General features: G+C 47.8%; 1 protein-coding gene across 3 annotated transcripts in view; it reads right to left on the reverse strand.

The window, feature by feature from the left end:
- LGALS3BP (galectin 3 binding protein) overlaps nucleotides 1–27984 on the reverse strand; it is a 227280-nt gene that overhangs the window by 108185 nt on the left and 91111 nt on the right. For all 3 annotated transcript variants that reach the window (XM_078653962.1, XM_078653964.1, XM_078653963.1), the window contains one exon: nucleotides 7425–7692. In XM_078653962.1, the coding sequence (XP_078510088.1) occupies nucleotides 7425–7692 (268 nt within the window). The remainder of the gene's footprint in view (nucleotides 1–7424; nucleotides 7693–27984) is intronic.

Raw genomic sequence — 27984 nt, forward strand, 5'->3', positions numbered from 1 at the left:
TGCACAAATGTACTTTGAACGCTTTCATTGCCATAAAGATTGCCATCAGTTCTAGCAGGTTGATGTGCATCCTCTTTTGCTGTGTCGTCCATAGTCCCTGCACTGTGTAATGGAGGACATGCGCTCCCCATCCTAGGAGAGATGCGTCCGTCGTCAGCACTATTTGTGGTACAGGCTCTTGGAACGGTCGTCCCCTGCAAAGGTTTTGTGGGTTCCACCAATGCAGAGAGTTGTATGCGCGACCGGTCACCAACACTAGGGGCTAGAGGTAGGTAAGTTGTATTTACCGATTCATAAATACCGAATTTTACCCATTCGGTATTTATGAATCGGTAAATATGAAGGGGGGAGATGTAGGTATTTCCAGATGTGGAAATACCGATTCGGTAATATTCGGTATTTACCGATTCGGTCAATACCGAATCGGTATTTCCTATTGATTCCTATGGGCTGTGAAGCCCATAGGAATCAATGGGAAATACCGAATCGGTAATTACCGAATCGGTAAATACCGAATTCTGCAAGGGTGCAGGGGGTGTCACTTTGACACCCTCTGGCACCCCAAAAATAGGCATGTGCGCCATGTGGCACACAGACATGCCCTAAGGGCATGTCTGTCTGTCACATGGCTAGGTGTGCATGCACACATGTGCATGCACACCTGAATTCGGTATTTTAACACCCAATTGGATTGGGTGGTAAAATACCGAATTTATAGGGCCTTTGGGACTCAGAAGAGTCCCACCTACATCTGGGATTTACCGATTCGGTATTTTACAGAATCGGTATTTTACAGAATCGGTAAATTTACCGAATCGGTAAATTTACCGAATCGGTAAATTTACCGATTCTGTAAAATTATGCCCCTACATGCCAATTCTTAAATACCGGTCGGTAACGGCCGAAATCGGCCGTTACCGACCGGTATTTTGGCTCCTACATCTGGCCCTAGGTCTTTTAATTGTACGTGAGCCTGGTTCCACTGCCATGCTAAGCACTCCTGAAGCGGACGCATGTGTAGTCTCGCGTGAGGGACTATGAAGATGCAGGAGGCCATCATGCCTATCAACTGCATAAACACCCTTGCTGTGAGCGAGTGTTGGGGTCTGAATTTCTGAATCAGTAATTGAATGCTGTTGATTCTTGCTGAGTTTGGCTGCGCCTTTGCTGCCAGAGTGTCTATTGTTGCTCCCAGGTACTGTTGTACGTAGGCGGGTTGGAGATGAGACTTTGGGTAGTTTAATGAGAATCCGAGGCTGTGTAGGAGGTGAATAGTGTGGGACATGTGGCTGGCACATTGCTGGGCTGACTTTGCTTGGATAAGCCAGTCGTCCAGATAGGGGTAGACGTGAATATGGTTCCTCCGTAGGTGCGCAGCTACTGTCGCTAGGCACTTGGTAAACACCCTGGGGGCTGTTGTCACCCCGAAAGGCAGGACCTTGAACTGGTAGTGCTGATCCTGTATGGTAAACCTGAGATATTTCCTGTGTGCTGGATGTATCGGTATGTGGAAATATGCGTCTTTTAGGTCTAGTGTTGCGAGGAAATCTCCCTGACTGAGCAATGGTAGAACCTGCTGTAAAGTGAGCATGTGAAAATGTTCTGACAAGATGTATTCGTTTAGGGGCCTGAGGTCCAGTATTGGCCTGAGAGACCCGTCCTTTTTGGGGATTAAGAAGTACAGCGTGTATACCCCTGTACCCTGTTGTTGTACAGGTATGAGTTCTATGGCCCCTTTTTGTAGCATGCTGATGACCTCTTGCTGCAATAAGTGTATGTGCTCTGCGGACATAGGACGGTGTCTTGGGGGTATGTTGGGTGGAGTGGAGGTTAGCTCTAGACAATAGCCGAACTGGATAAGTTGTCTCACCCACCTGTCTGTGGTAATGCTTTCCCAGACTGGCAGGAACTGTTGTAATCGTCCCACGACCGGTGTTACATGGTCTGGGGGCAGTGACAAGGCATCACTGTTTAGTATTGGCGGAGGATCTGGTGTTGTTATTCCCTCATCCTCTGCCTTTGTTGCTGTTGCCACGGTATCCACCTCTATTGTTTTATTATAGGTGGTCTACGTGCTCCCTTTATTGTATGGAGTCTGCTGGGATGCCTGTCCTCGTGCAGCTCCTCTGTTACCGGAGCGACGAAAGGAGCCTCCTCTGAATTGTTGTGACTGCAAGGCACCCATAGACTTGGCAGTCTCTGTGTCCTTTTTAATCTTTTCTAATATTGTGTCCACATCAGGACCAAATAAATAATCAGGGTTCACAGGCTGATTTAATAATGTGGTCTGAATTTCAGGTTTGAACCCAGAGATGTGTAACCAAGCATGTCTCCTGAGCATGACACGTGTATTGATAGCCCTGGCTGCGGTGTCTGCTGCGTCTAGCGCACATTTAATGGATGCGTTAGATATGAGTTTTCCCTCTTGTATCAGTGTTTCTGCTCCCTCCTTGTAGGCATCAGGCAAATGTTGTAGCAGTTGCTCTAGTGTGTCATAATGAGCCCTATCATATCTGGCTAATAGTGCTTGTGTATTAGAAATCCTCCATATATTAGCTGCTTGAGCAGCCACCCTTTTTCCAGAAGCTTCTAATATTTTAGACTCCTTGTCTGGAGGAGGAGCATTGCCAGTGGTTTGTGAGTTGGCACGCTTAGGAGCATTTGATACCACCAAAGAGTCCAATGGCAGCTGTCCCTTAATATATGTAGGGTCCACAGGTGCCGGTCTGTATTTTCTTTCAATTCTGGGGTTAATAACCCTTGCTCTTGTGGTTTCTTTGAAAATGTCTCCTGCGTGTTTAAGGACACCTTTCAACATTGGCAATGTTTTGACTGATTTCTCTGAGGTGGAGAAGGTGTCAGCATGCATCTCCACATCATGATTGTGTGCTGCCCTTTCTATTAATGCGTTAAACGCAGCTGTATCCTCTGTTGGCGAAGTCTTGGCAGGATAAGAAGGAGTGTCAGGAATAATCTGTGACTCCCCCGGGTCGACAGGGTCTGTACAGGCTTGAGTCTGGTCATCCTGATCCGTGTCCACAGGGTAATTAAATTCTTCATTGTAGTCATATCCCATATCCTCATCATTGCGTGTGGGTGAGTATGCAGAGGTGTCCTGGCCATGGTAACTTACAGTCTCGAAAAGGACAGGTGATGTGGAAGAATCCCTTTTCTTTTTAAGTGGTATTTTATATGTTTCAAGAGGATTTTCTGACCTGATCTTCCTCTGATAAATAGTAAGTCTGCCAGTGTCGGAGTCGATATGTAGCTTCGACTGTTCATCATAGGAGGGCTCTTGGTACACAATGTCCTCTTCTAGAGAATGACTCCTTTTCCCCATGGACACCTTCTTGGACGTTTCGATCCCTGTCTTTGGATCGAGCGCCTTAGGCCGTGCAGTTGGGGGCAGTCCGAATTTTATCGTGGCATAGTATTTGTAGACTGACTGACCTTCTTTGGGGCAGGCGTCGTCATTGGTCCGACCGACTTTGTCTTTTCGCCAATATGTTTTTGGCCTTGCGTTGACTTAGGCGCCGGTTGCGTTGGAGGCGCGCTCTTTTGCCTCGACTCGACGTGGTCCTTTGAGCCGCTTTTGGACTTTGGCTCGAGGCCTTTGACGAACTGTGGCCTGTCGACTCGTTGCTTCGGATCGAGAACCTTCCGAGACTCGAGTCCCTTATTTGTGTCGCTGTCCGTCGACGTCGACCTCGTCGGTTCGACGTGCCTGACTTTAGTTGTGGACTTCAGCGTACCGATCTTTGGGTCGACACCCCTTATTTGTGACCCCGCAGGGTCGTCGACGCCTTTCTTCTTTGTCGAATCCGATGGATCCGAACTCTTCGATCCGAAGACTGTCTCCAGCAGTTTCGGTTTCGTTTTTTACTCCATGGCTTTCGGTTTCGATTTAACCAGTGACTGGTAGTGTTCGACCGATGGCTCGTGTGATATATTCTTAGCCGGGCCGAGACGCGGGGCTATAGAATGTTCGATATGATCTTGGCTAAGGTCTGTTGGCGATGCCTCGACCTGAGCCCTTGCAAGTCTTTCCGTGTCTGTTTTGGGCCCCGTACTCACTGTTGGGCCTGGTTCATCGCTCGAGTCGTCATCGACGGCTCCGATGGCTGATGCGTCGTCCCTTACCTCAACGACGTTTTCATCCTCGACGTTTTCTTCTTCGTCTTTATAATAGTTGGAGTCATGCTCCGAACCGGGATCCGACTGCTGTTCTGGATCCTCTGTATCGACGACCTCATCGTCTTCTTCACCGAAGATGTTCACCGGGTCGGGCGCTGGTCTCATCATCGTCTGCCTCGCTGCGCGTCGAAGTCGAAGCGTCTTCTTTGACCTGAATCGAGCACAAGCTAGACAGTTGGCCTCATTGTGCTCCGGAGATAGACACTTGTTGCACACCGGGTGTACATCGATGTGTGGGTATTTAGAATTACAAAGGGGGCATCGTTTGAACGGGCTCCGTTCCATCGACGATCGGGCCTCTGGTGTCGAAAAGGCCACACGGCTCTCTTCGACGTCCTGCTCGAGAAGAACTGGAATAAGTACCCGGCACCGATCGAAATGACAAAACCGACGACCCCGAAGGCCTTTTGGCCTTTAGAAAAAGTTTCCGAACTTGAGCAAAGAAAGTACATCCGAACCCAATGGCGGAAAAAAACAATCTGAGGATGGAGAGGATGCCCATGCGCACTGTAGTCCAGGGGAGGAGCCACCTATCTCGTCGCAGCCATAGATATATCTATGATTTTACTTTTGATTTTGTCAGGATCTACTGAACGGATTTACACTATTTAACCAAAGGGCACGACTCTGAACAAAGGGCTATCTTTTTGCCAAATTTGGTGTAATTCTGTTCAGCAATTCGGGCTGTAGCTGCGATTAAAGGTTCCTATGGGAAATTGCATGGGGAAAACACGTTATGGGACCCCCCCTTTTTTCTCGGCCCCAGCTTGACGAATGACCGTGGATAGGAGCGGACTGGAGCGGGCCATAAGTTTTGAAAATGTCATCAACCGGCGCCAAAGTAATTCCACATAGAATGTTGCGGATTTCCTATGGAAAATAGGTCCTAATTATAACTACCTCCAGCAGGGTATGTATATGTATATATATATATATATATATATATATATATATATATATATATATATATATATATATACACACACACACACACACAATATATATATATATATATATATATACACACACACACACACATACACATATATATTTATTAAAAAAATTGTATTATTGTATATATTTTTTCGATATTAGTGTAAATTGATATTTTTCAATATTTTTGTACTTACCATTATAAGTATAGGGCAGCGATATTTTTGTGATCAATATTTTTGACACAATATTTCTATATCACAATATTTTTTATCTCACTATTCTGTCAGTGAACCTGTTCCTGATTCTCAGAAGCTGTAGAGGATATTGCCCTGGAAGTCGGCTTTCTTCGCGCCAAGCATGGGCATTGTCCTGTCAGTACTGAGCTGGATTTCGGATGAGAGCTCTTTGACTCCGAGCTCAACTCCGATGACGTCTTCGATGCCAGAGCCAACAATCCACCCGAAGTACAAGGGCATGGCTTAGAGTCAGGCTTTGATGCCGAGGGATGTGCATGCGTTGGGCCGACTTGTATTCTCAGTGCCGACCATGGCTTTGTGGCAGTGGTGAACCAGAGGCCTCCTGGCTTGCCTGTGGGTTTGATGCTCAACCATTTCGAGGGCGATGCTCGGCTTCCAGATGGTGTCGAGAGGTGGGAGGAGGGATGATAGTACTGACTGCAGCCTTTTTTTGAGGATGGAAGCTGCAAAGGTGGGGAATTGTCCACTTTGATGTTGGAACCCAAGTCCTCCTCCATCTCCAACTCTTGAGCCTGTGTGCCTGAAGCCTCTGGCTGCAGTTCCCCCTTCGGTCTTCTATTCTTCAGACAGCTCCGGAGTATCCTCCGATTGGTGTTGCGTCATCAAGATCGAACCGATGTAACGTTCCTAACAGTACCGGAGAGTTTTCATGTTCCTGAATGTAAGGTATGCAGAACAAGAGGCTTCCTGGTGGTCTGGGGACAGACAGAGGTTGCATACCTAGTGGAGGTCTGGGTACTTCTTTAGACATTTCGGGTACAATCTGGTGCTGAAGAATGGGCGGAGACCTGAAGGGGCTAGGCCCTGTACATGGTGTTGAAGTTGTTTGACCACTGAAGAGACTTGAAGGAACACATCTAACCTTATGGCGGAGGAAAAACTATCTAAAAATTGAGCTGATGCCCATGCACATTACCAGTAATGGGTGCATTTACCATAACTCATGTCTTGAAGGACTTTTTCAAAGAACAACAACTTGCACACATCCAAAAGCCAACACTATATGGCAGGAGTATGCACAGCGTGTGTATCTACGTCTACACCTGCCACAAACCTGCCTTAGGATTCCATGGACTTTTAGACCAATCAATGAGAACCATAGTTTGGAATACCAAGAACAAAATAACTTCCCTTTTGATGACCTTTAATTGACGCCAATTCAGCTTCTTATGATCCTTAATGCATACCTCAAAATGGAGGATGACTTAAAGCAAGTGGAATGGTGATGAAGGGGATTATTGCAAATGTCCCTTGTTATGACAAGGCATTAGATAATGCAATTTTTGCTTCTCCAGTTCTCTTTCCTTGTGGAATGTGCCAGATTATACTGAGCTTTAAATAAAAGCGCAGGATTCATGAATTTGTGGCAATATTTAAAAAAGAAAACATTTTTGTTCCCAGGCCTGTGGGATCCCACTGCCAGGCCTAGGGGGTCAGAGTATTCTTACCCTCTCCCCTTTTGTTTTCTTTCTTTTGCCTTTTTTCTTAGGACTCGAGCTGAGTCTTAAGATGGCTGCCACCCCTTCATGGTTGAAGTAGTGGCAGCCAATCAGATCTTTGTATGATATCTGTCGGATCCGCTGACCCTCAGCGTCTCTACAGACTCATTAATTGGTTATTTAAATGACTCCAAAACTACTGTATAGACTAACACCGAATTACAAAAGCACTCTTTCTGTATCAGGATCTACTATCAGAAAAAAACTCCCAAATCCTTGGAAGGCGAACCTGGTCTATCTGATCTGTGTAAATATGAACTAGCAATCCGTTGGCTGACACACTATCAGGTCAAGTGTGTCCAAGAGCAGAGTCTCAACTAATTGCACAGTTCAAACCCTGGTGGTTCCCCAACTATAAATGAGGTGGGAGAAATTTGACTTCAGAAGGATGGAAGCTCTGCCAATTTATGGCACAGCTCCCACTTCGCTGAAATCTAAATCATACCCACAATGTTTTGCATCCCTGGTTGCTGCAGGCACTAATTTCAGTGCCAACAATCTAAAACCCAGAGAACTGCAGATGCTATTCTGATCTTACCTGAGGAAGCTGTCCACATAGGGGAGACAGTCAGCATCAATGCTCATGGTGTAGTTGTTTGCCTCCACCTTCAGCAGAAATTTAGCCTCTATGTTCAGTGACAGTATAAGCTTGTTAAGGCAGAATGTCTGTGGTGGTGATTCGTCCCCAGGGGTCACCACTGTGATGTTCAGATCACAGTCGCGCTTGCTGTCGTAAAGATTGTTCAAAACCTCAGAGAATTCGATGGAATGATCCAGCTCGTAGGTCTGGGAGTCTTTGGTCCAATCTATGGATGGAAACAAAACATTCAGCGATAAGAACGTTTGGTGCTGCTGAATTACAACCAGGATTACCACATTGCACGACATTAGTAGAACACCACATAATCAATCTATTGCTGCATTTAGCAAATCAGGTAATGTGGGACTCGCAGTGTTTATTTGTATGGGGCGAGCCAAGCGCACATATGGCAGTGATTTGAAGAACGGAATCCCTGGTGTACTCATACTGGCATGAGGCAATGTGGATGCACTAACACTGTCTAAGGTCTTTGACTTGCCTGGAGGGAAATGGATAGACTGTTCAACAGGGATCTTATAGTTCCCTATCTTTCTTTTCTCTTTCCTTTCTTTTATCCAAGGGTTGTCTTGAGCCATGCATTACTTATGTTATGGTGAATGTTACAGACCGGTGTCCGTATTCTGACAGTGTACATAGGCAGTTGCTAAATTGTGCCTGGAAAGACAGGTTAAGAATCATTTGCAGTAAGAAAGTGCAGAAAGAAGGTTTGAGAAACATAGAACGCAGATGAGGACCCGAGAACATCCACTCTGCACATTCCAATGGAGTTAAAGTACTAAAGCAGTACCCGTACTAGTATTACTAAGAACAGGTGCACACAGGGCCAGTTCTAGGATTTTCGGGGCCCTGGGCAGAAAGGGAATGTGCGAGGCCCCTCTAATTTTCATAAATGACACATTCAGGGCTCTGGAAGCTGCTTTGTGCAGACTCCCCCTGGGCCACAGCTCCTTCTCTCAGTCACTTACAAGTACCTCTTTCACAGCTCCCATCGGGCTGAAGGTGTGAAAACTGTTTGTGGGCTGAAAGTTAAAACCATAGGGGCACTAAAGTGCTGGACAAAGGGCCTTCTGCAGTGTCTTTGAATGGGCAGTCAGGCAGGAGCCTAATTGCAGGGCAAACCTGCAAAATGTGTCTCCTTGCAACTGGGACAAGACTAAGTGTCCCCCTCCCATAGGCCTACCCATACCATCCCTGGGAGGCCCAGTGAGGGGCTCCCCTCACATGGGCCCAAATGCAAGGAGACACCTTTCTTTCAGTTTGATCGGCAGGGGTACAGGACGACCCATTGTGTGTTGCACTGGTGTTTGGCCCTACTGGTGGGCTGAGTGTGAGGCCCTGGAAGTTGCCCACTCTGTCCATGCCTACCTCCGGCCCTGCGTGCACATGTACTATTTTTGGGAATCCACAAACATTCCCAGTGGTACGGCTGAAAAGCTATTCCAGGTTCAAGCTTCCAGGCTTTCTACTGGGAATGTTATGTGGCACACTGCCTGGGCTACCATTTCCCTTATGTGGAATTGTATAGTGTTCAATTCCGCTGAGGTGAAATGCAGCCTGATGTTCATTTGATTGTTTTTTCCTTGTTTCTCCATTTGGAATACACTTTCCCCTGGAGAAACCTTTCCCCCACTGCCAATTCTCTTTTGTAGGTTATTTGACCCTCTTCCCACCCAGGAGCAGGAATTACCTGGGCCAGCCCTTCTAGGGTGGGAAAGGGTCAGATTGGGATGTGTGAATGCAATCAAACGCACCAGCTTGGGGGTGTTCACAACTTTCATGCAAAACACACCTTAATACACCGGCTCCCCGCCCTTTCAGTGGTGATTACTATTGCTGATTTGTCTACTCTCGTCAATCAGAAATCTGTATTAGGCAGAAATCCTGTAAATTCCTGACTGGTGTAAATGAAGCCATTTTCTGGCTCAAATATACTGTTAAGTGAAAATGACTTTGTTACTTGGGCCCATTCTCTTCAGAAAGGATCATCAACTAAGCCTATCCACTCTGACCTTTTCTCCGCAAATAATGCTTAAGCACGCGCATCCAGAAAGTTAGTGTAGCCTTCCTATTCCCTCCTGACAATGACCCCTACATCTCCTACTCTCTCTATTCCCAACTCTGCCCAGGGGTACAAAAACAGGAGAGGACTAATGAAGAGTTATGAAAGAAAGGAGGCTAATAGTTAGAGTAAAAAACACAATTGAAAATTATATAGAAACAAAGGAAGAATCAATAGATGAGAACAAAGACCGAACTAGAGATGAAGGCAGACAAGTTTGGCGGGGCCGTAGAATGCGGTAAGTGTCGCTGCCTGCGTTGCACGCAGGAGGACATTTTGGCAGGCAGCTGCTTAGTGCAGCATTCCCCTGTCAGGCTGCAACCTCGCCTGCTGCTTCATCCCCTCAGGGCTAGAGGGGGAGGTGCTTGAGCCTGAGATGGAGGTATCAAGCAAGTCACTTCCGGGGCAAACAACTGCTTAGACACCCTGGGGCTGCAAGGGGCATCCTCTTTGGTCGAGTCAGCAGTGCAAACCCAGGCACAAGTCCTAAAAAACATAAGTAGGGGGACTGACCAAGTTAGGCAGTATGCATGTGACATCATGACGTGTGCCATCAAAGCACATGAGGTTACGACGCCTGCCATTCCATGTGCCATCACAGGAAGTGACCTCACTGGAAGTGATGCTCTGATATGTGTATGTTATAACATGTGCCAACTGGAAATGCAATAACAAAAAATAATTAAGTTGTCTCATGCAAAGCATATCATGTAACATGCAGATCACAGATTTTTATTTTATGTAGATAGGTGGATTACTGCTTTGAACACAGATTTGTTTGTTACTTGCAGTTAATAAATTGTAATCCTTCTAATATAGCAAACTGAGCTATGGCCGACATGTGACCCCCTACACCTTATAACCATCACTGACTCATGTAACACATCTTGTACATTGATTTACACACTTACATGATTTATTGTCAATGTGTAATGTGTGTGTTATGTAAAGCGCTCTGACACTGCATTGGATTAGCAGCACTATAAAAGAAATACAATAGTGCTATTTAATTTGTTATTTGTGCGAATACTGAGAAAGACCAACCCATCTGACATTCTTACAGTGCATGCACTTATATACAACAAAGTAAAAAGCATATATTTCATAAGTAAATGTGAAGAGAACAAGCTGTGTGCTTTGTTTCCTCACCAGTGCATTTGCATTTGTGAGGTTCCAGGTTGCCTCGAGTACGATACTCGATCAAAAGGAGGCCTGATGGCCCCTTAACTTCTGCCTTTATCTTCGGCCTAGTTGGAGGAGAAAAAAACCTCCTTGCTGCCTCCACGTTGCTGCTAGGAATGAAAAGCAGACAACGTGCAGGAGCTGCTGAACGTGTCCCGGTCTCTCAAAATTACACTGGGACAAGTTCAACATATTTCTGTGGGGCCTAACTTCTTAGCAGGGTGGACGGCATGCACCCTGTGAAAATAGTGAGTGGACGCCTTGTACCCCTGACTCGTGCCCTGGCACAACCCACCCTACTTCTTACTCTTAGACTGGTTTGTGATTACTGTACCAAATCAACCTGCAACATAACTTTCCCCAATCAAACTGCTGTGGTCTTCACGTGTGGACTTTTCCTTTGCATGCATTTATTTATTCCGTGTAATTTAGTGTGCATGTGTACCTGGCTATGAGATATCTGAGCTATTGGCCTGCCAAACCTGGTTCACCCTGCCTCATTTGCAGGTGGGTGAACTTCTGGGTTTCTAATGGCAGAGCCTCGCCCAGCCCAGCTCTGCCATGGAAAAGATATTCATTCACAGCCAGTCTGTTTGCCTCAAAGATGTCAGCTTCAGAGTGTCATTCGTACACTTTTTTCCTGTATGCTAATGTCGCCTCTAGAGGTAAAATTTAGGGAGACGGAGCACACACTGCGCCACAGATAAAACTGATAAGACCAATAAAGGCCAATTATAAAGAGTGTGTGCATGCATGTTTCCTTAAAAAGTTTAAGGGCCTTATGTATCATCATACCGTTTAGCGATTCCTAAATAGCGATTATTAAGGAATCGCTATTTAGAAATCGCAAAACGGTATGTATGCAGGAAATCGCATATTTTTAGCGATTCCTTCACATTCCTAAATTGCGATTAGCAAATTGCTAATCGCAATTTTCCCATTCATTTCTATGGGCCAGGAGGCCCATAGGAATGAAGGGAATATTTGCGATTAGCAATTTGCTAATCGCAAATTGCGATTATTTTCAAGGGTGCAGGGGTGTCACAAGAACACCCTGCTGCACCCCTGAAAATGACATGTGTGGGCATGTGGCGCACATACATGCCCTAAGGGCATGTATGAGCGTCATATGGCACCTTTGGAATTTAAATAAATTGCTTTTTTAACAGAATTCGCAACTTACCACCAACTAGAAGTTGGTGGTAATCTGCGAATCCTTATTGGCATTTTTGCATAAATATTTCTTTGATACATTGCATTTAAGGAATCGCAAATTTTGCGATTCCTTAAGTGCAATCGCAAAATAAGGAATAGCAAATTGTGCGATTCCTTATTTTGCTGCGAAAATGTTTCATACATACCATTTAGCTAATTAGCATTGGCAAAGGCCGAAATTCTGCGAATTTTGGCCTTTGTGAATGCTAATTAGCTTGATACATATGGCCCTAAATCTGTATGCATGTGTGTGTTTATATGTATGTCTATGTGTATACAGACATTCAGATGCATACAAAGTTAGATTTAAACATTTTAAATAAGCAACGCTACTTTACAGTGAAAGGTAGTTGGACATATGAATGTGTGTTACAATGTGCGATGCCTACTTTTTTGGGGCCTCCCCCGGCACATGCAACAGCGGTGGTTGTGGGGCCCAAAGGGACAGGACAAATTAAGCAGAGGCATAGGCCTCATCTACCCCCCTCCACACCCCAGTGCTGTCTGCTACCTTTTTTATAGGTGCGATAGTCATTCAGAGGAAACAAGACATGCACCCCTGTGCACAGTGAGAAAACTCCATCTCAGTCAGGGCCATATATTTTTGGTGTTGCAGAAATAAACCCTCGCTTTTTGAGGGCATTGAATTTGCAACACCAAAAAAGATGTTGGGCAGCCGCTACTACATGGCTGCCATTTGGCATTTCAGTTTTGCCGAAGATTCTTCTGCCACACTGGGAAAGCACTTTTGGTAAAAGAGATCCTCCTGCAGGGCCAGGTTTAGCGATGGTGGCGCCTGGTGCGACAGTCTTTTTTGCCCCCTCCCTCCTTCTCTTCAAATTCCCTCCCTACCACTTTACAATTGTGCCCGTCACCTCTCCTTTACCCCTCTCTGATGTACATTTAATTTTGTAGGTCTCGCCTACGCAGCGCGCATGAGCTGCATAGGAGACCTTTAGCCGTCGTTCTGCTGTTTTTCGAAGTACATACTTGTGCCTGTGGTGCCATACACCTTGCGGGAGCGCGCAGGGGCGCGCCACAAGCACGAGTATGTGCTTCAAAAAAGAGCACACTGCGCGCGCACTCCCACTCTGACGTCACTTCATTGCTTTCACCGACTGCGCGCGCACTCCCTCTCTGACGTCCCTTCATTGCTTTCATCGGGTTTCTATTTTTACAATAAAACGACACTAACAAAAATACAAACCGTGACTGTATTGATTATGGGCATCTAAAAGGGAACAAATAGAGAGGACTTCTGAAAGCAACTTAAAACTAGACGTGTTAGTTTGAGGGTTGATGCTCTGGCATTCATGGGCCGTATAAAATAACAAAGGGATGTGCATCTCATGCCACTGAAATGTATCAGAGAACAGGACGATGGGAGATGTCGGAAGCTGCCAAGTGTTAAACTACAGATGGCATCTGTATGCTCTTGGCACAGACATCTACATTTGCTTGCCGCACAAGGTTATGCCTCCATCTGAAATGTATGTAAAGAAAATCTACCCTTGCTACACTGAAGCATCCCATGCCAGGGACGGATGCAAGAGGCCTCGATGCATATCGAGGACTCCTGGAGAAGGCAAGCGTCAGTCATCGAAGAGCGGAGCTCTAGGTCTCACAGTCTGCCATCTCTCCATGAAACACTAGCAATTTGTTCTCCATGCACACTATAAATTTGTTCACCACAAGATACTGTTTCCTAGTGTTGGACTTGGCCTTTTACCCCGAAATGTTTCGCTTTTGACCCCCTTGTCTAGGATGTCTTCCCCATGGTAATAAACCTGTATAGGCATGTGTGGTAAGAGTTGCCCTGTTTTAAAATTGTAATGTCACGAAATGGTGTGCAGGAAATATTCCCCCATTTTAGAAATGCACCTGACTGAAATGTTCTGTATTTAAAATGGATGCCATGGCCATGGGTTTTGCCACCTGACTGCCATAGGTCAGCGGTCTAGATATTATTACCCAGCCACCCCTAGCTTTTGGAGGGAAAGCCTGGCACCCTGGGTGCTCAACCCCTCCCCTTGAGCCAGTTTAGGCCAGCTTTGCCAACATTCTAGAAGGTTCTGGCACTGCCTGGGAGGAGGGTATAAGTAAGGGGGATGTGCCACCAGAGAGATAGACAGAGCTGGGACAGGAAAGAGAGGGGACCTGCTGCGAGGTGTTACCGCCACATGGGCCTGTGAGCTGGGCCCTGCACCCCTAAACCCCCCCCTCTACTGTCCCCGGGGTCCCTGATGAAGGAGGGCCCCCCTCTAGGTCCCTGACGCTGTTTGGACCTGGAACCACGCCAGCACTGCGTGGAAGAAGCACCCAGGAGGTGAGGAGTGGGCCCCTGAGGAACTGAAGTGGGTCTGTCTATCCCCTCTGGTGAAGCTGTGGCCCTTTGGAAGCGCTGGGCCGTGAGGAGCTGCCTGTGAAGCGCCGCCTGGGGAGGATTGTGCCCCGAGGGACTGTGGCGTGCTAAAGCACTGTGCCCTGTGACTGGTGTGGCCCCGAAGTGCTGTTGGCCCCGAGAGCTATGTGGGCTGAGGGAGGAGCTGTGCTCCGTGAATAGCGCCCTTTTTCTGAGAAGGAATTGCGCCACGGGAGTCCACCCCGTGTTTTGGCGCACTTCTGGCTCCGAGAACTGGAGGGGTGTCTACCCCGCGATATATATAATTAAATAAAAGGGAGCCTACCCCTTACTGCCGCCGAAAATCACCGTCGCAGCCCGGGCGCCGAGGAGACTGTGGCGCTGCCTGAAGATTGCGCCTGAGTTTGTAAATCACCGCCGTGGCCCGGCGCTGCCAAGGAGACCCCCGCTGTGGTGGGCATCGTTGCTGCGGCCCCCAGTGCTAGGAGAGGGCCGCGCTAGGCCCTGAGGCCGACCTGGCCAGCATCACGTGGCTGGGGCGCCGGTGACGTCACCCGCCACGCCCCCAGCCCGCCACGCACGGATTGGCCCGCGCGGCCGTGCCCCTGGAAGGCCGCGCAGGGATTGGCTGCCGGCCGGGCAGCAGGAGGAGGAGAAGCCGACCCTAAGCCCCGGGTCCCTGTGAGGGAGGGGGACCCGGGTGAAGCGCCGGTGCGGGGCCCCCGTGGTCGAGGGGGAGCCCCGAAGAGAGAGCGACCGGAGCGGGAGCCCACCCCGCCGGTCTGTGCCCCGGAGTGAGGAGGCCGCCGTAAAAGAGGAGGGAAAACAACTAAACAGGGTCCTGACTCCTAACTCAGCAAGGCTGAGCCCAAATTAACTAGAAAAACAACACGAAAGCCAATGCTGAGACAAAGTTAGTCCACAAACCTGGGGGGAACAATAGGGGTTTGAAAAAAGCAATACCACCTGCTTGATTTCTTTAGCAATATATCAAGTTTTATTCTCTTTTAAATTATTTTTTGCTTTGTTTTTTATGAGTGCAAGGAAAAGCGAACAGTTTCATATATACAATAAGTACAAAACGTGAATATTTCAGACATTCAATCAATCATGGCCGTCCAGTCATACACAAACATTCATACATAAAAAACAGTGATCAGTGAACATAAAGAAACAAGAAAATCCAAATGGAACCACGTCTTGGTCAAAACATAGATTGGAGAGAATCCCTTGGGATAATGCAGTTTTTTTCAATCCTTTAGGTATATTTACACGGGGAAAGTCATTCTCACAACAAATTTAAAGATAATCTATCTTTAGAACAGCAAGTAAGGACCAAAAACGGGGGTGGAGTGGTCGACGCGTTTCAAACCCCACTTATTAGGGGGGTTCTCCTCAGGACCAATTGGTTCTGCAAAAGTAAAAAGAGACGAACTTAGGGGGGGGAAAGGGTCAAACACGATTCCAACAAAGAGACTCAAAACCCAGTGGGAGCCACCTCCTACCTTAGCCAATGAACCAAAGATTCGTCAATATTCAAAGAGCGGCAGATCAGGATGCGAAGAAATAGTAGAATGCTCACAGTGGCTAGAAGCAAAAAGAAATACGTGTGCAGTTTTAAATATCACGCACTCTCGCTGCCTCATTCAAACTTAGTGTTCCTAAGCGGGATTCTTACCTGCGCTTCAGCCGGCTTAACGCTAGCCGGAGATTCCCTGCTCGTCCTTCAATCTGGGGGACGGTGTCAATTTGCTGAAACAAAAGCGGAGGGGGACATGAGTCTGAGTGGTGGGAACACTTGCGTGTTATCTAGCTCAAACGAGAGCCTAGGGACGTACCGGTGTGGAGCAGGCGTCTGTCCTTGTTTCCAACACGCGAGTGGCGGAGTAAACGCTGCCGTCTGGAAGGGCAACTTCCTGTTAAATAGCCCCATGGCAGTATGGGACATGTAGTTTTTAAATTCCGCCAGGAACTACAAATTGGAAGGATAACAAGGTTTCTGGACTAAGCAATTAAATTTAGCTGGGATTTCTGTAGATTTCAGCAATCTCATTAAGGCCTTTGGACGCTGTATTAAATTTCATAATGAGCAGAGCCTCACGTTGAGACAATCTCGCGTCCATGTCTCCTCCTCTCGGATCCTTCTCGATTTTCGAGAGAACTGTCCATTTCAGATCAGCTTGCTCATGTTTCATCCTGGACCAATGGTTGACCAGTGGGGCATTTTCTACCCCTTTCCTGATCCTAGATTTGTGCTGAGTGATCCTGTGTCGGACTTCCTGTGTGGTTTTACCAATATAAACCAGAGGGCACGGGCAAACAATGGCATAGACTACATTTTTGCTTTTACAATTTGTAAACGTTTCATGTTTCCAATAGATGTCGTTCATACAGAAAACAGATTCTTCAATAGTTGCATCGCAACAAGTGCAAGTTCCGCACTTGTGATGGCCCTTGGTTGGTGGAAGTCCGAATAGGCTTTGCAAAGTAGGTGCCTTAGTTGTAGGAAGAGCCGCTCTGATTACATGATTGGCTATGCTCTTTTCCTTTTTGTAAGCAAATAGAGGGGGGGACATAAAGTCCTCATGGAGATCTTTGAGTAAATGCCAATTGGAAAGAATCAATTTTTTATATGGATTGGCTGCTGGGCAGAATGTAGTGACGCAAACAATTCTTTTAAGATCTTTTTTGACTTTCTTTTCCAATAGGGTTTCTCTAGGAGTCCACCAGGCTCTTTTAAGGGAGTTCCTCAAAAGTTTTTTGGGATAACCCCTTTGCATGAGACGTCCTTTCAACTCACCAGCATGTTTGAAATATTCCTCCTTATTAGAACAATTACGACGAATTCGTAAAAATTGTCCATAAGGAAGGTTTTGTTTCAAATTGCGTGGATGATTGCTAGTATAATGTAGCGCCTTATTTCTATCAGATGGTTTTCGAAATAGGGTGGTTGTAAGTCCCTGTGTTGTGGATTCCACTTTAACATCCAAAAATGTTATGGACTCATTTTCAGCTACAGCTTCAAATGAGTCCATAACATTTTTGGATGTTAAAGTGGAATCCACAACACAGGGACTTACAACCACCCTATTTCGAAAACCATCTGATAGAAATAAGGCGCTACATTATACTAGCAATCATCCACGCAATTTGAAACAAAACCTTCCTTATGGACAATTTTTACGAATTCGTCGTAATTGTTCTAATAAGGAGGAATATTTCAAACATGCTGGTGAGTTGAAAGGACGTCTCATGCAAAGGGGTTATCCCAAAAAACTTTTGAGGAACTCCCTTAAAAGAGCCTGGTGGACTCCTAGAGAAACCCTATTGGAAAAGAAAGTCAAAAAAGATCTTAAAAGAATTGTTTGCGTCACTACATTCTGCCCAGCAGCCAATCCATATAAAAAATTGATTCTTTCCAATTGGCATTTACTCAAAGATCTCCATGAGGACTTTATGTCCCCCCCTCTATTTGCTTACAAAAAGGAAAAGAGCATAGCCAATCATGTAATCAGAGCGGCTCTTCCTACAACTAAGGCACCTACTTTGCAAAGCCTATTCGGACTTCCACCAACCAAGGGCCATCACAAGTGCGGAACTTGCACTTGTTGCGATGCAACTATTGAAGAATCTGTTTTCTGTATGAACGACATCTATTGGAAACATGAAACGTTTACAAATTGTAAAAGCAAAAATGTAGTCTATGCCATTGTTTGCCCGTGCCCTCTGGTTTATATTGGTAAAACCACACAGGAAGTCCGACACAGGATCACTCAGCACAAATCTAGGATCAGGAAAGGGGTAGAAAATGCCCCACTGGTCAACCATTGGTCCAGGATGAAACATGAGCAAGCTGATCTGAAATGGACAGTTCTCTCGAAAATCGAGAAGGATCCGAGAGGAGGAGACATGGACGCGAGATTGTCTCAACGTGAGGCTCTGCTCATTATGAAATTTAATACAGCGTCCAAAGGCCTTAATGAGATTGCTGAAATCTACAGAAATCCCAGCTAAATTTAATTGCTTAGTCCAGAAACCTTGTTATCCTTCCAATTTGTAGTTCCTGGCGGAATTTAAAAACTACATGTCCCATACTGCCATGGGGCTATTTAACAGGAAGTTGCCCTTCCAGACGGCAGCGTTTACTCCGCCACTCGCGTGTTGGAAACAAGGACAGACGCCTGCTCCACACCGGTACGTCCCTAGGCTCTCGTTTGAGCTAGATAACACGCAAGTGTTCCCACCACTCAGACTCATGTCCCCCTCCGCTTTTGTTTCAGCAAATTGACACCGTCCCCCAGATTGAAGGACGAGCTGGGAATCTCCGGCTAGCGTTAAGCCGGCTGAAGCGCAGGTAAGAATCCCGCTTAGGAACACTAAGTTTGAATGAGGCAGCGAGAGTGCGTGATATTTAAAACTGCACACGTATTTCTTTTTGCTTCTAGCCACTGTGAGCATTCTACTATTTCTTCGCATCCTGATCTGCCGCTCTTTGAATATTGACGAATCTTTGGTTCATTGGCTAAGGTAGGAGGTGGCTCCCACTGGGTTTTGAGTCTCTTTGTTGGAATCGTGTTTGACCCTTTCCCCCCCCTAAGTTCGTCTCTTTTTACTTTTGCAGAACCAATTGGTCCTGAGGAGAACCCCCCTAATAAGTGGGGTTTGAAACGCGTCGACCACTCCACCCCCGTTTTTGGTCCTTACTTGCTGTTCTAAAGATAGATTATCTTTAAATTTGTTGTGAGAATGACTTTCCCCGTGTAAATATACCTAAAGGATTGAAAAAAACTGCATTATCCCAAGGGATTCTCTCCAATCTATGTTTTGACCAAGACGTGGTTCCATTTGGATTTTCTTGTTTCTTTATGTTCACTGATCACTGTTTTTTATGTATGAATGTTTGTGTATGACTGGACGGCCATGATTGATTGAATGTCTGAAATATTCACGTTTTGTACTTATTGTATATATGAAACTGTTCGCTTTTCCTTGCACTCATAAAAAACAAAGCAAAAAATAATTTAAAAGAGAATAAAACTTGATATATTGCTAAAGAAATCAAGCAGGTGGTATTGCTTTTTTCAAACCCCTATTGTTCCCCCCAGGTTTGTGGACTAACTTTGTCTCAGCATTGGCTTTCGTGTTGTTTTTCTAGTAAAAGAGGAGGGGGCATCGAGGCACGTGATCGGTGCCTGCCCCAACCCCCGTCCGGCGTGGAAGTCCCCGCAGGCCTGCGGGAGAGGCACTAAGGCCCAGAGGAGGGCTAGAGGTCGGCGGGGCCCTCTCGAGGAGCGGAGAGCCCCGCGTGTTTCCCGCGCCTTCCCTCAGCCGCCGGTGATTGGGCCTGGGCTCCGGAGGCCAGAGGAGGCCCGGGACCCGGAAGAAACCAGCGCGGGCGCTCGGAGGACGAGCGAGTCCCCAGAGGAGAGCCCAAGCAGGCCGGAGGAGGCCCCGGGTCCCCGTGGGAGAGAGAGGGACCCAGGTGAGGGGCTAAACTGTCGACGGGGCTCCCACGAGGAAGAGGGAGGCCCCGCTGTGCCCACCGATACGGAGCGAGGAGGGGGGGGGGGCGTCGAGGCACGTGTCGGTGCCTGCCCCTTCCCCCGCCTTGCGTAAGAGTCCCTGAGGACCCCGCAGCAGAGGGTCAGAGCCCACAGGAGGAGGGGAGGGCCTCGAGGCACACTGTCAGTGCCTGGCCCCTCCGCAGTGAAAATCCGGCTGCCGGGATGGTGTTGCTGCCTGCCTGGCTCCCGTGTTGGGGAGAGTGCCCCGCGTGTTACCTGCGCCAGCATTGAGGGAAAGGAGTTCCAGGAGGCGAAAGAAGTGCCCCGGAATAGCCCGGTGAGTGGGGCCTTATTCAGACGGTGTGGAGGGCTGGAGAGGGAAACGGGGTACATTGCCGGCGCCCGCCTCTGGGGACTGTGTTACCTTATCAGGTGCCCCGTCTGGCAGAGGGCACCTGCAACTTGGGCTCCAGAAGTATTGAACTGCCCTGACTTTCCTGCACTTAACTGCCCCACCAGATAACTTGGGATTGCCCTCATTGAATATTTTGGGGTGGAGAGCTTCATCCCCCATTGCAGATATAGGTCCCTGCTGTTTGGGTTGCCCTGAGGTCCCCCAGTTATTACGGAAACCTGGTGAAGGAAATGTCTAAGGGAGCCTAGAAGAATAGGGGTGCATATGGTTGCCTACTGAAAGTTACCTGCTCATGCCAAGGATTTATGCCCCAGGTTCAATGCAATTTGGGCCTAGTGTTCATGTGACTGCTATCTGCATGACCTCCATGAGTTAGGGCCGAGTTTTATGCTAATGCTGGGTTGATGCTTAGGCAGATGGTTTCGCGCCCAGTGTGCTGATGGCCTAGTATTAATGCCTGATGGGGGGTTATGTATGCTGTTGTATACTCCCTGATGTTTTATACTTATGGTCCTGCCCCTATGCTGGCCTGACGTGTCATTCCAGGGCCCTGGTTGCATCCCATGTTAAAGAGCAAGCCTTGCTGCTTTATTACAGGTGCTCCTGTCTGTTATCATGTGCTGTGATGCCATGAAGTTTTTCCTTTACAGGGGTCGGGTTGGAGTTATAGTGCACGGTGTGTACTTATGCTAATGTTGTATTTTGCAATTACAGCCTACTACTAAGGATTAGAGCCTGAGTTGGCCCCGCCATATTGACCCCAGGTTTAATGTCAATTTAATCACATTATTTTCCTTTCAGCCATGGACTTACGGACTGAACCTCTTTCTCATTGTCCCCCTTGTAAATAATCCCCCCTGATACACTTGGCTCTGGTGCCAGTTGGCGCCGTGTTGTGATACCACTGTTTATGCATTTTTGCCTTGCAGGTTGGAGATATAGTAAACTACTTACTCATTTTCCAACTCAAGCTGGTGTCCTGCCTCTTTTGTGGTGTGCCTGGTGTGTCGTCTGTGGGTACTGCGTGAGTGCTTCACATGTCCTCCGAAGTTTGGCCTGCCCGCTTGGTTCCGTGCTACCCCCCTGGAGGATTGGCAACCCCAATACTTACACCTAGCAACAATTTTTTTTAGCAGAACCAGGCGGAGAAATAAGCTGCTGCAGAGACTGAGTCACTTCCGGTGCCATAGATTTTATCACTACAACGGCCTCTTCATTTGCAAGGGTTTCCTATCATGACGCTACTTTAGAATCTAATCTAACAACAGGTCACTAGGCTGAGCCCAGTTCACCTGTGACATTCGCCGGATCATGTACTGCTGTATGTTATGTGATCTGGCCATACTCGTAATGTTGGTTGTTCTTTTCACACAACTCTTCAGTCAGTTCTTAAGCTTGTCTTTACTCTGACTCCATCACCCGACTTACAGTTCACTCCACTGCCTTCCACCCCATTGTTGATACTTCCTCTTTAGTTACCATCTCCTGTTTGTCGTACTGTTGTGCCGCTTGACTTGATTCACTATAATCTAAACACCCAGGATTCGTTTTTCTTCTTTCTCTGTTTTACATCATTTTGTACTAAGTGTTTTTGCCTGGGCTTTCAAAATACCTTTTGCTAACATACCGTGAAACTGTCATCAGCTTCACCCATTATCCATCTCAGCACTAATCCATTCCTCTGTACTTATTGTCAATACAGTTATGAATATATTTTCCACTTCAGCTGTAAGACTGCATTTTATCCAGCACTTTTAGATTTTTATTTTATTCCACTGGAGTTTCTCTGCTACAGATTTAAAGAAACGCATGGTGAGCATGTTTATAAGAACATAACAAGCATTGGCATAGCCAATAGGTCTAGCCTTTGGGACCTTATAAGTGTTTAGCCATGCAATAGTTGATGTTGTTGCAACAAGGATATTGTACTTCATAACTAAATACTTATAAGGTCCCAAAGACAAGACCTATTGGCTATGCCAATGCTTGTTTTAAGTGTGTAAGCTTTGCTCATAGTTCTCTCACTCTCAGTTTTGTGATGTGCCTAGTACATGAGTCCCTCACTATAAGTAATATTAATCACCTGCGTTAACTTGACATTTTTATTGGTGCCTGACAACTGCTGGACGCACAAGGAAGTTCACATGCATTTAAACCCATAAGTTATTTTTGTACACAGGGCTCCCAATAAAGTCAGCACCAGGTGCAGCTGCACCGGTCGCACCACCTTGAAGCCGGTCCATGCCCACAGTGGGAATGTCTAAATCTGTCAGGTGGTTCGCTGCTGGAGCAAAGGCGAGGGTTCTGCTAACCCAGCTACCCGGTGGACTTACTGCCCAAGTTTAAATACGGCTATAAGTGGGGAAGAGGTGAAATAAAAGACAAGGGCATGGGCAGAGTGAGTCGACTTTGGAATACAAATCTGCCCGCAATTGCTTGCCCTAAATCAGAAGGATTAAAGAAACGTCGTAAAGGAGCAATGAGCTGAGAATGTGGGTTGGAGTTTCATTTGACCACATCCTGAGGGGATGAGAGAAAGGTTGTTCTGCAGTGCAAGCCTTGTTACTCAAGGGGAGGGGGGTCACAGTTTGGGTCACATGCAAGAATAGCAAAACACACAAGATGATGGACAGAATGTTGCACAATGGCAAAACATTCACCCCCAGTCACAGATCTGGGTTTAATCCATTGTTATTTTGCTCACCAAGCCGCCCCAGTTCAGACATGGCCATATGCAAATCAGTCTTGACCCTGTGCCTCATGGGAACAGTCCAGCCCGAACTACCAAGCCATGTCTTTCCTGGACCGGAATCAAGCATCCTAGGACCGGTTTCTGGCTATCAGCCGTCTTCAGCCAGGATAGCTTGACTCCAGTGGCTTAGTGAGCAAGGGACCCACGTCTGGGCATACCCTGCCAACTTAGGGCGAACAAAGCAATACCAAATGGGATGATGGATGGAGTGATGAACAATGCAAGCACTCACCCCCAGTCAACTGATCTGGGTTTAATCCATCATCATTCTTTAGCTCACTCCACTATCCCAATTCAGACATGGCCATATGCAAATCAGTCTTGACCCTGTGCCTCATGGGAACAGTCCAGCCTGAACTACCAAGCCATGTCTTTCCGGGACCTGAATACAGCATCCTAGGACCGGTTTCTGGCTTTCAGCCGTCTTCAGCCAGGCTAGCTTAACTCCAGTGGCTTCGTGAGCAAGGGACCCACGTCTGGGCATACCCTGCCAACTTAGGGCGAACAAAGCAATATCAAAGGGGATGATGGACGGAGTGCTGAACAATGCAAGCACTCACCCCCCAGTCAACTGATCTGGGTTTAATCCATCATCATTCTTTAGCTCACTCCGCCACCTCAGTTCAGACATGGTCATATGCAAATCAGTCTGACCCTGTGCCTCATGGGAACAGTCCAGCCCAAACTGCCAAGCCATGTCTTCCATGGACCGGAAACAAGCACCCTGGGACGGTTTCTGGCTAATCAGCCGTCATCAGCCAGGCTACCTTGAATCCAGTGGCAAAGTGAGCAAGGGACCGACGTCTGGCCATACCATGCCAACTTAGGGGGAACAAAGCAATACCAAAGGGGATGATGGATGGAGTGTTGAACAATGCAAGCACTCACCCCAGTCAACTGATCTGGGTTTAATCCATCATCATTCTTTGGCTCACTCCACCACCCCAATTCAGACATGGCTATATGCAAATCAGTCTGACCCTGTGCCTCATGGGAACAGTCCAGCCCGAACTGCCAAGCCATGTCTTCCCTGGACCGGAAACAAGCATCCTGGGACCGGTTTCTGGCTAATCAGCCATCATCAGCCAGGCTAGCTTGAATCCAGTGGCAAAGTGAGCAAGGGACCCACGTCTGGGTATACCCTGCCAACTTAGGGCGAACAAAGCAATACCAAAGGGAATGATGAACAGAGTGTTGAACAATGCAAACACTCCACCCCCAGTCAACTGATCTGGGTTTAATCCATCATCCTTCTTTAGCTCACTCCGCCACCTCAGTTCAACCATGGTCATATGCAAATCAGTCTGACCCTGTGCCTCATGGGAACATTCCAGCCCAGACTGCCAGGCCATGTCTTCCCTGGACCGGAAACAAGCATCCTGAGACCGGTTTCTGGCTAATCAGCCGTCATTAGCCAGGCTAGCTTGAATTCAGTGGCAAAGTGAGCAAGGGACCGACGTCTGGGCATACCCTGTCAACTTAGGGTGAACAAAGCAATACCAAAGGGGATGATGGACGGAGTGTTGAACAATGCAAGCACTCACCCCCAGTCAACTGATCTGGGTTTAATCCATCATCATTCTTTAGCTCACTCCACTACCCCAATTCAGACATGGCCATATGCAATTCAGTCTTGACCCTGTGCCTCATGGGAGCAGTCCAACCTGAACTACCAAGCCATGTCTTTCCGGGACCTGAATACAGCATCCTAGGACCGGTTTCTGGCTTTCAGCCGTCTTCAGCCAGGCTAGCTTAACTCCAGTGGCTTCGTGAGCAAGGGACCCACGTCTGGGCATACCCTGCCAACTTAGGGCGAACAAAGCAATATCAAAGGGGATGATGGACGGAGTGCTGAACAATGCAAGCACTCACCCCCCAGTCAACTGATCTGGGTTTAATCCATCATCATTCTTTAGCTCACTCCACTACCCCAATTCAGACATGGCCATATGCAATTCAGTCTTGACCCTGTGCCTCATGGGAGCAGTCCAGCCTGAACTACCAAGCCATGTCTTTCCGGGACCTGAATACAGCATCCTAGGACCGGTTTCTGGCTTTCAGCCGTCTTCAGCCAGGCTAGCTTAACTCCAGTGGCTTCGTGAGCAAGGGACCCACGTCTGGGCATACCCTGCCAACTTAGGGCGAACAAAGCAATATCAAAGGGGATGATGGACGGAGTGCTGAACAATGCAAGCACTCACCCCCCAGTCAACTGATCTGGGTTTAATCCATCATCATTCTTTAGCTCACTCCGCCACCTCAGTTCAGACATGGTCATATGCAAATCAGTCTGACCCTGTGCCTCATGGGAACAGTCCAGCCCAAACTGCCAAGCCATGTCTTCCATGGACCGGAAACAAGCATCCTGGGACGGTTTCTGGCTAATCAGCCATCATCAGCCAGGCTACCTTGAATCCAGTGGCAAAGTGAGCAAGGGACCGACGTCTGGGCATACCATGCCAACTTAGGGCGAACAAAGCAATACCAAAGGGGATGATGGATGGAGTGTTGAACAATGCAAGCACTCACCCCAGTCCACTGATCTGGGTTTAATCCATCATCATTCTTTGGCTCACTCCACCACCCCAATTCAGACATGGCTATATGCAAATCAGTCTGACCCTGTGCCTCATGGGAACAGTCCAGCCCGAACTGCCAAGCCATGTCTTCCCTGGACCGGAAACAAGCATCCTGGGACTGGTTTCTGGCTAATCAGCCATCATCAGCCAGGCTAGCTTGAATCCAGTGGCAAAGTGAGCAAGGGACCCACGTCTGGGCATACCCTGCCAACTTAGGGCGAACAAAGCAATACCAAAGGGAATGATGAACAGAGTGTTGAACAATGCAAGCACTCCCCCCCCAGTCAACTGATCTGGGTTTAATCCATCATCCTTCTTTAGCTCACTCCGCCACCTCAGTTCAACCATGGTCATATGCAAATCAGTCTGACCCTGTGCCTCATGGGAACAGTCCAGCCCAAACTGCCAGGCCATGTCTTCCCTGGACCGGAAACAAGCATCCTGAGACCGGTTTCTGGCTAATCAGCCGTCATTAGCCAGGCTAGCTTGAATTCAGTGGCAAAGTGAGCAAGGGACCGACGTCTGGGCATACCCTGCCAACTTAGGGTGAACAAAGCAATACCAAAGGGGATGATGGACGGAGTGTTGAACAATGCAAGCACTCTCCCCCAGTCAACTGATCTGGGTTTAATCCATCATCATTCTTTAGCTCACTCCGCCACCTCAGTTCAGACATGGTCATATGCAAATCAGTCTGACCCTGTGCCTCATGGGAACAGTCCAGCCCAAACTGCCAAGCCATGTCTTCCCTGGACCGGAAACAAGCATCTTGGGACCGGTTTCTGGCTAATCAGCCGTCATCAGCCAGGCTAGCTTGAATCTAGTGGCAACTGGAGTTGTTGCATTTGTCACCCCGAGTGAGACGGGTATGCTCGGACTTGAGTCCGGTGCTCTCCATGCCACTGGAATCAAGCTATCCTGGCTGATGAGGGCTAAAAGCCCGAAACCGGTCCTAGGATGCTTGCTTCCAGTCCCGGGAGGACCTGGCTTGGCAGTTCCGGCTGGACTGTTCCCATGGGGCACAGGGTCAAGACTGATTTGCATATGGCTGGGTTCAAACTGGAATGGCATGGTGAGCAAAAAAACGATGGATTTAGGCCTAGATCTCTGTACTGGGGTGAATGTATGACATTGTTCTGCATTCTGTCCATCAACTGTTGTTTTTGCCTTTGGAAAGGAAGGCACGAGGGACACCTGGTATTAATGGATGTAGCACCACATTCTCCCCCATTCTCGGTTAAAACATGCACACAACTGGGCACCGTCAGAGTGAACCATACCTTATATATATGTCATTCGTGCTTTTTGAAAGCTTACCATCTCTCTGCTCTCAGCCCCGAGGTGCGACACAAAGGAACTCTTCCAGTGGTGGGTGGGTTTGCCAGTCTTCGGTGTTCGACTCTCTCAGGAGAGCTGGTCCTCGGGGCCCTGTGCTGCCCTGAATGACAAGAGCCGCCCCTGGGCCACACACAGTACATGAGACACCTCTCACAGCCCGACCCCCGTGTGAATCACAGGCCCAGAAAGTGAAACTTCTGCCAGTCTGCATCAAAGGCCAGCCGCACCAACTAACTGTGCATATCAGTGCACAGACCTAGGAAGTGCACCAGCCACCACCCTCCTTCAAAGTACAGACGTGCAACTGCTCCCACTCAACTTTACAAGCCGGGTAACATAAGAATAAATTATGTCAGTGACCTGCACGGTCGAAAAACTGCAACTATCAGTCAAGGGCACGACCACCCGCTTTCGGTTTACAGAATGTGCCAACTACCAGTAATCCATGCTGATCCAGCTTGAGAAACTGCTTCCGGTCCCTTGCACAGACCCACACTACGAAGGCCTAGTAATTAATGCACAGTCCCAAAATACGCAACTGCGTAGGTTACCATCGGTGAAGCTCCCACTGATCACCTGCGCAGCGCTGGAGCATGCAGTGCCGTCACTAGTCGCATAGGCCCAGAGGCAACTACTACCAATGCCCTCCAACGATCAGACTCCTGCACATACCTACTGCGCCTTGTTTCTACTAATCACTCACTGCCAAATGCGGCCGGCATGACAGGCGTCGTGGGGGGATGGGGGTGGGAAGAGGGGATTAATTAAAATAATATATATAAAATAAAACTTACCATCCCGTGCGCCACCACAGCTTCTGGATGGGTCCACTCCGAACTCTGGCCATCTTGCTTTTTCCAATAACAGGCTGCAGCTCTCATCATCATCAATGCAGCCTCCCTCCCTCGCCTCCGCAGCGTTGTGATTGGTGAGCAGCAGCGGCGAGCGCCCCAGACGGGCCATTTTCTCTATGTAGGCTGCTGCACAGCAGCCTACATAGAGAAAAAGGGAGAGTGGGCGGTCCTGCTCGAGGGCCGGGGGGGGGGGGAGTGGCTTGCCTACTGTTGTGCGTACTGACTGTTTGGTCATTA

This window comes from Lissotriton helveticus, chromosome 7 (assembly GCF_964261635.1).
Source record: "Lissotriton helveticus chromosome 7, aLisHel1.1, whole genome shotgun sequence".
In the NCBI taxonomy this organism is placed as follows: Eukaryota; Metazoa; Chordata; class Amphibia; order Caudata; family Salamandridae; genus Lissotriton; species Lissotriton helveticus.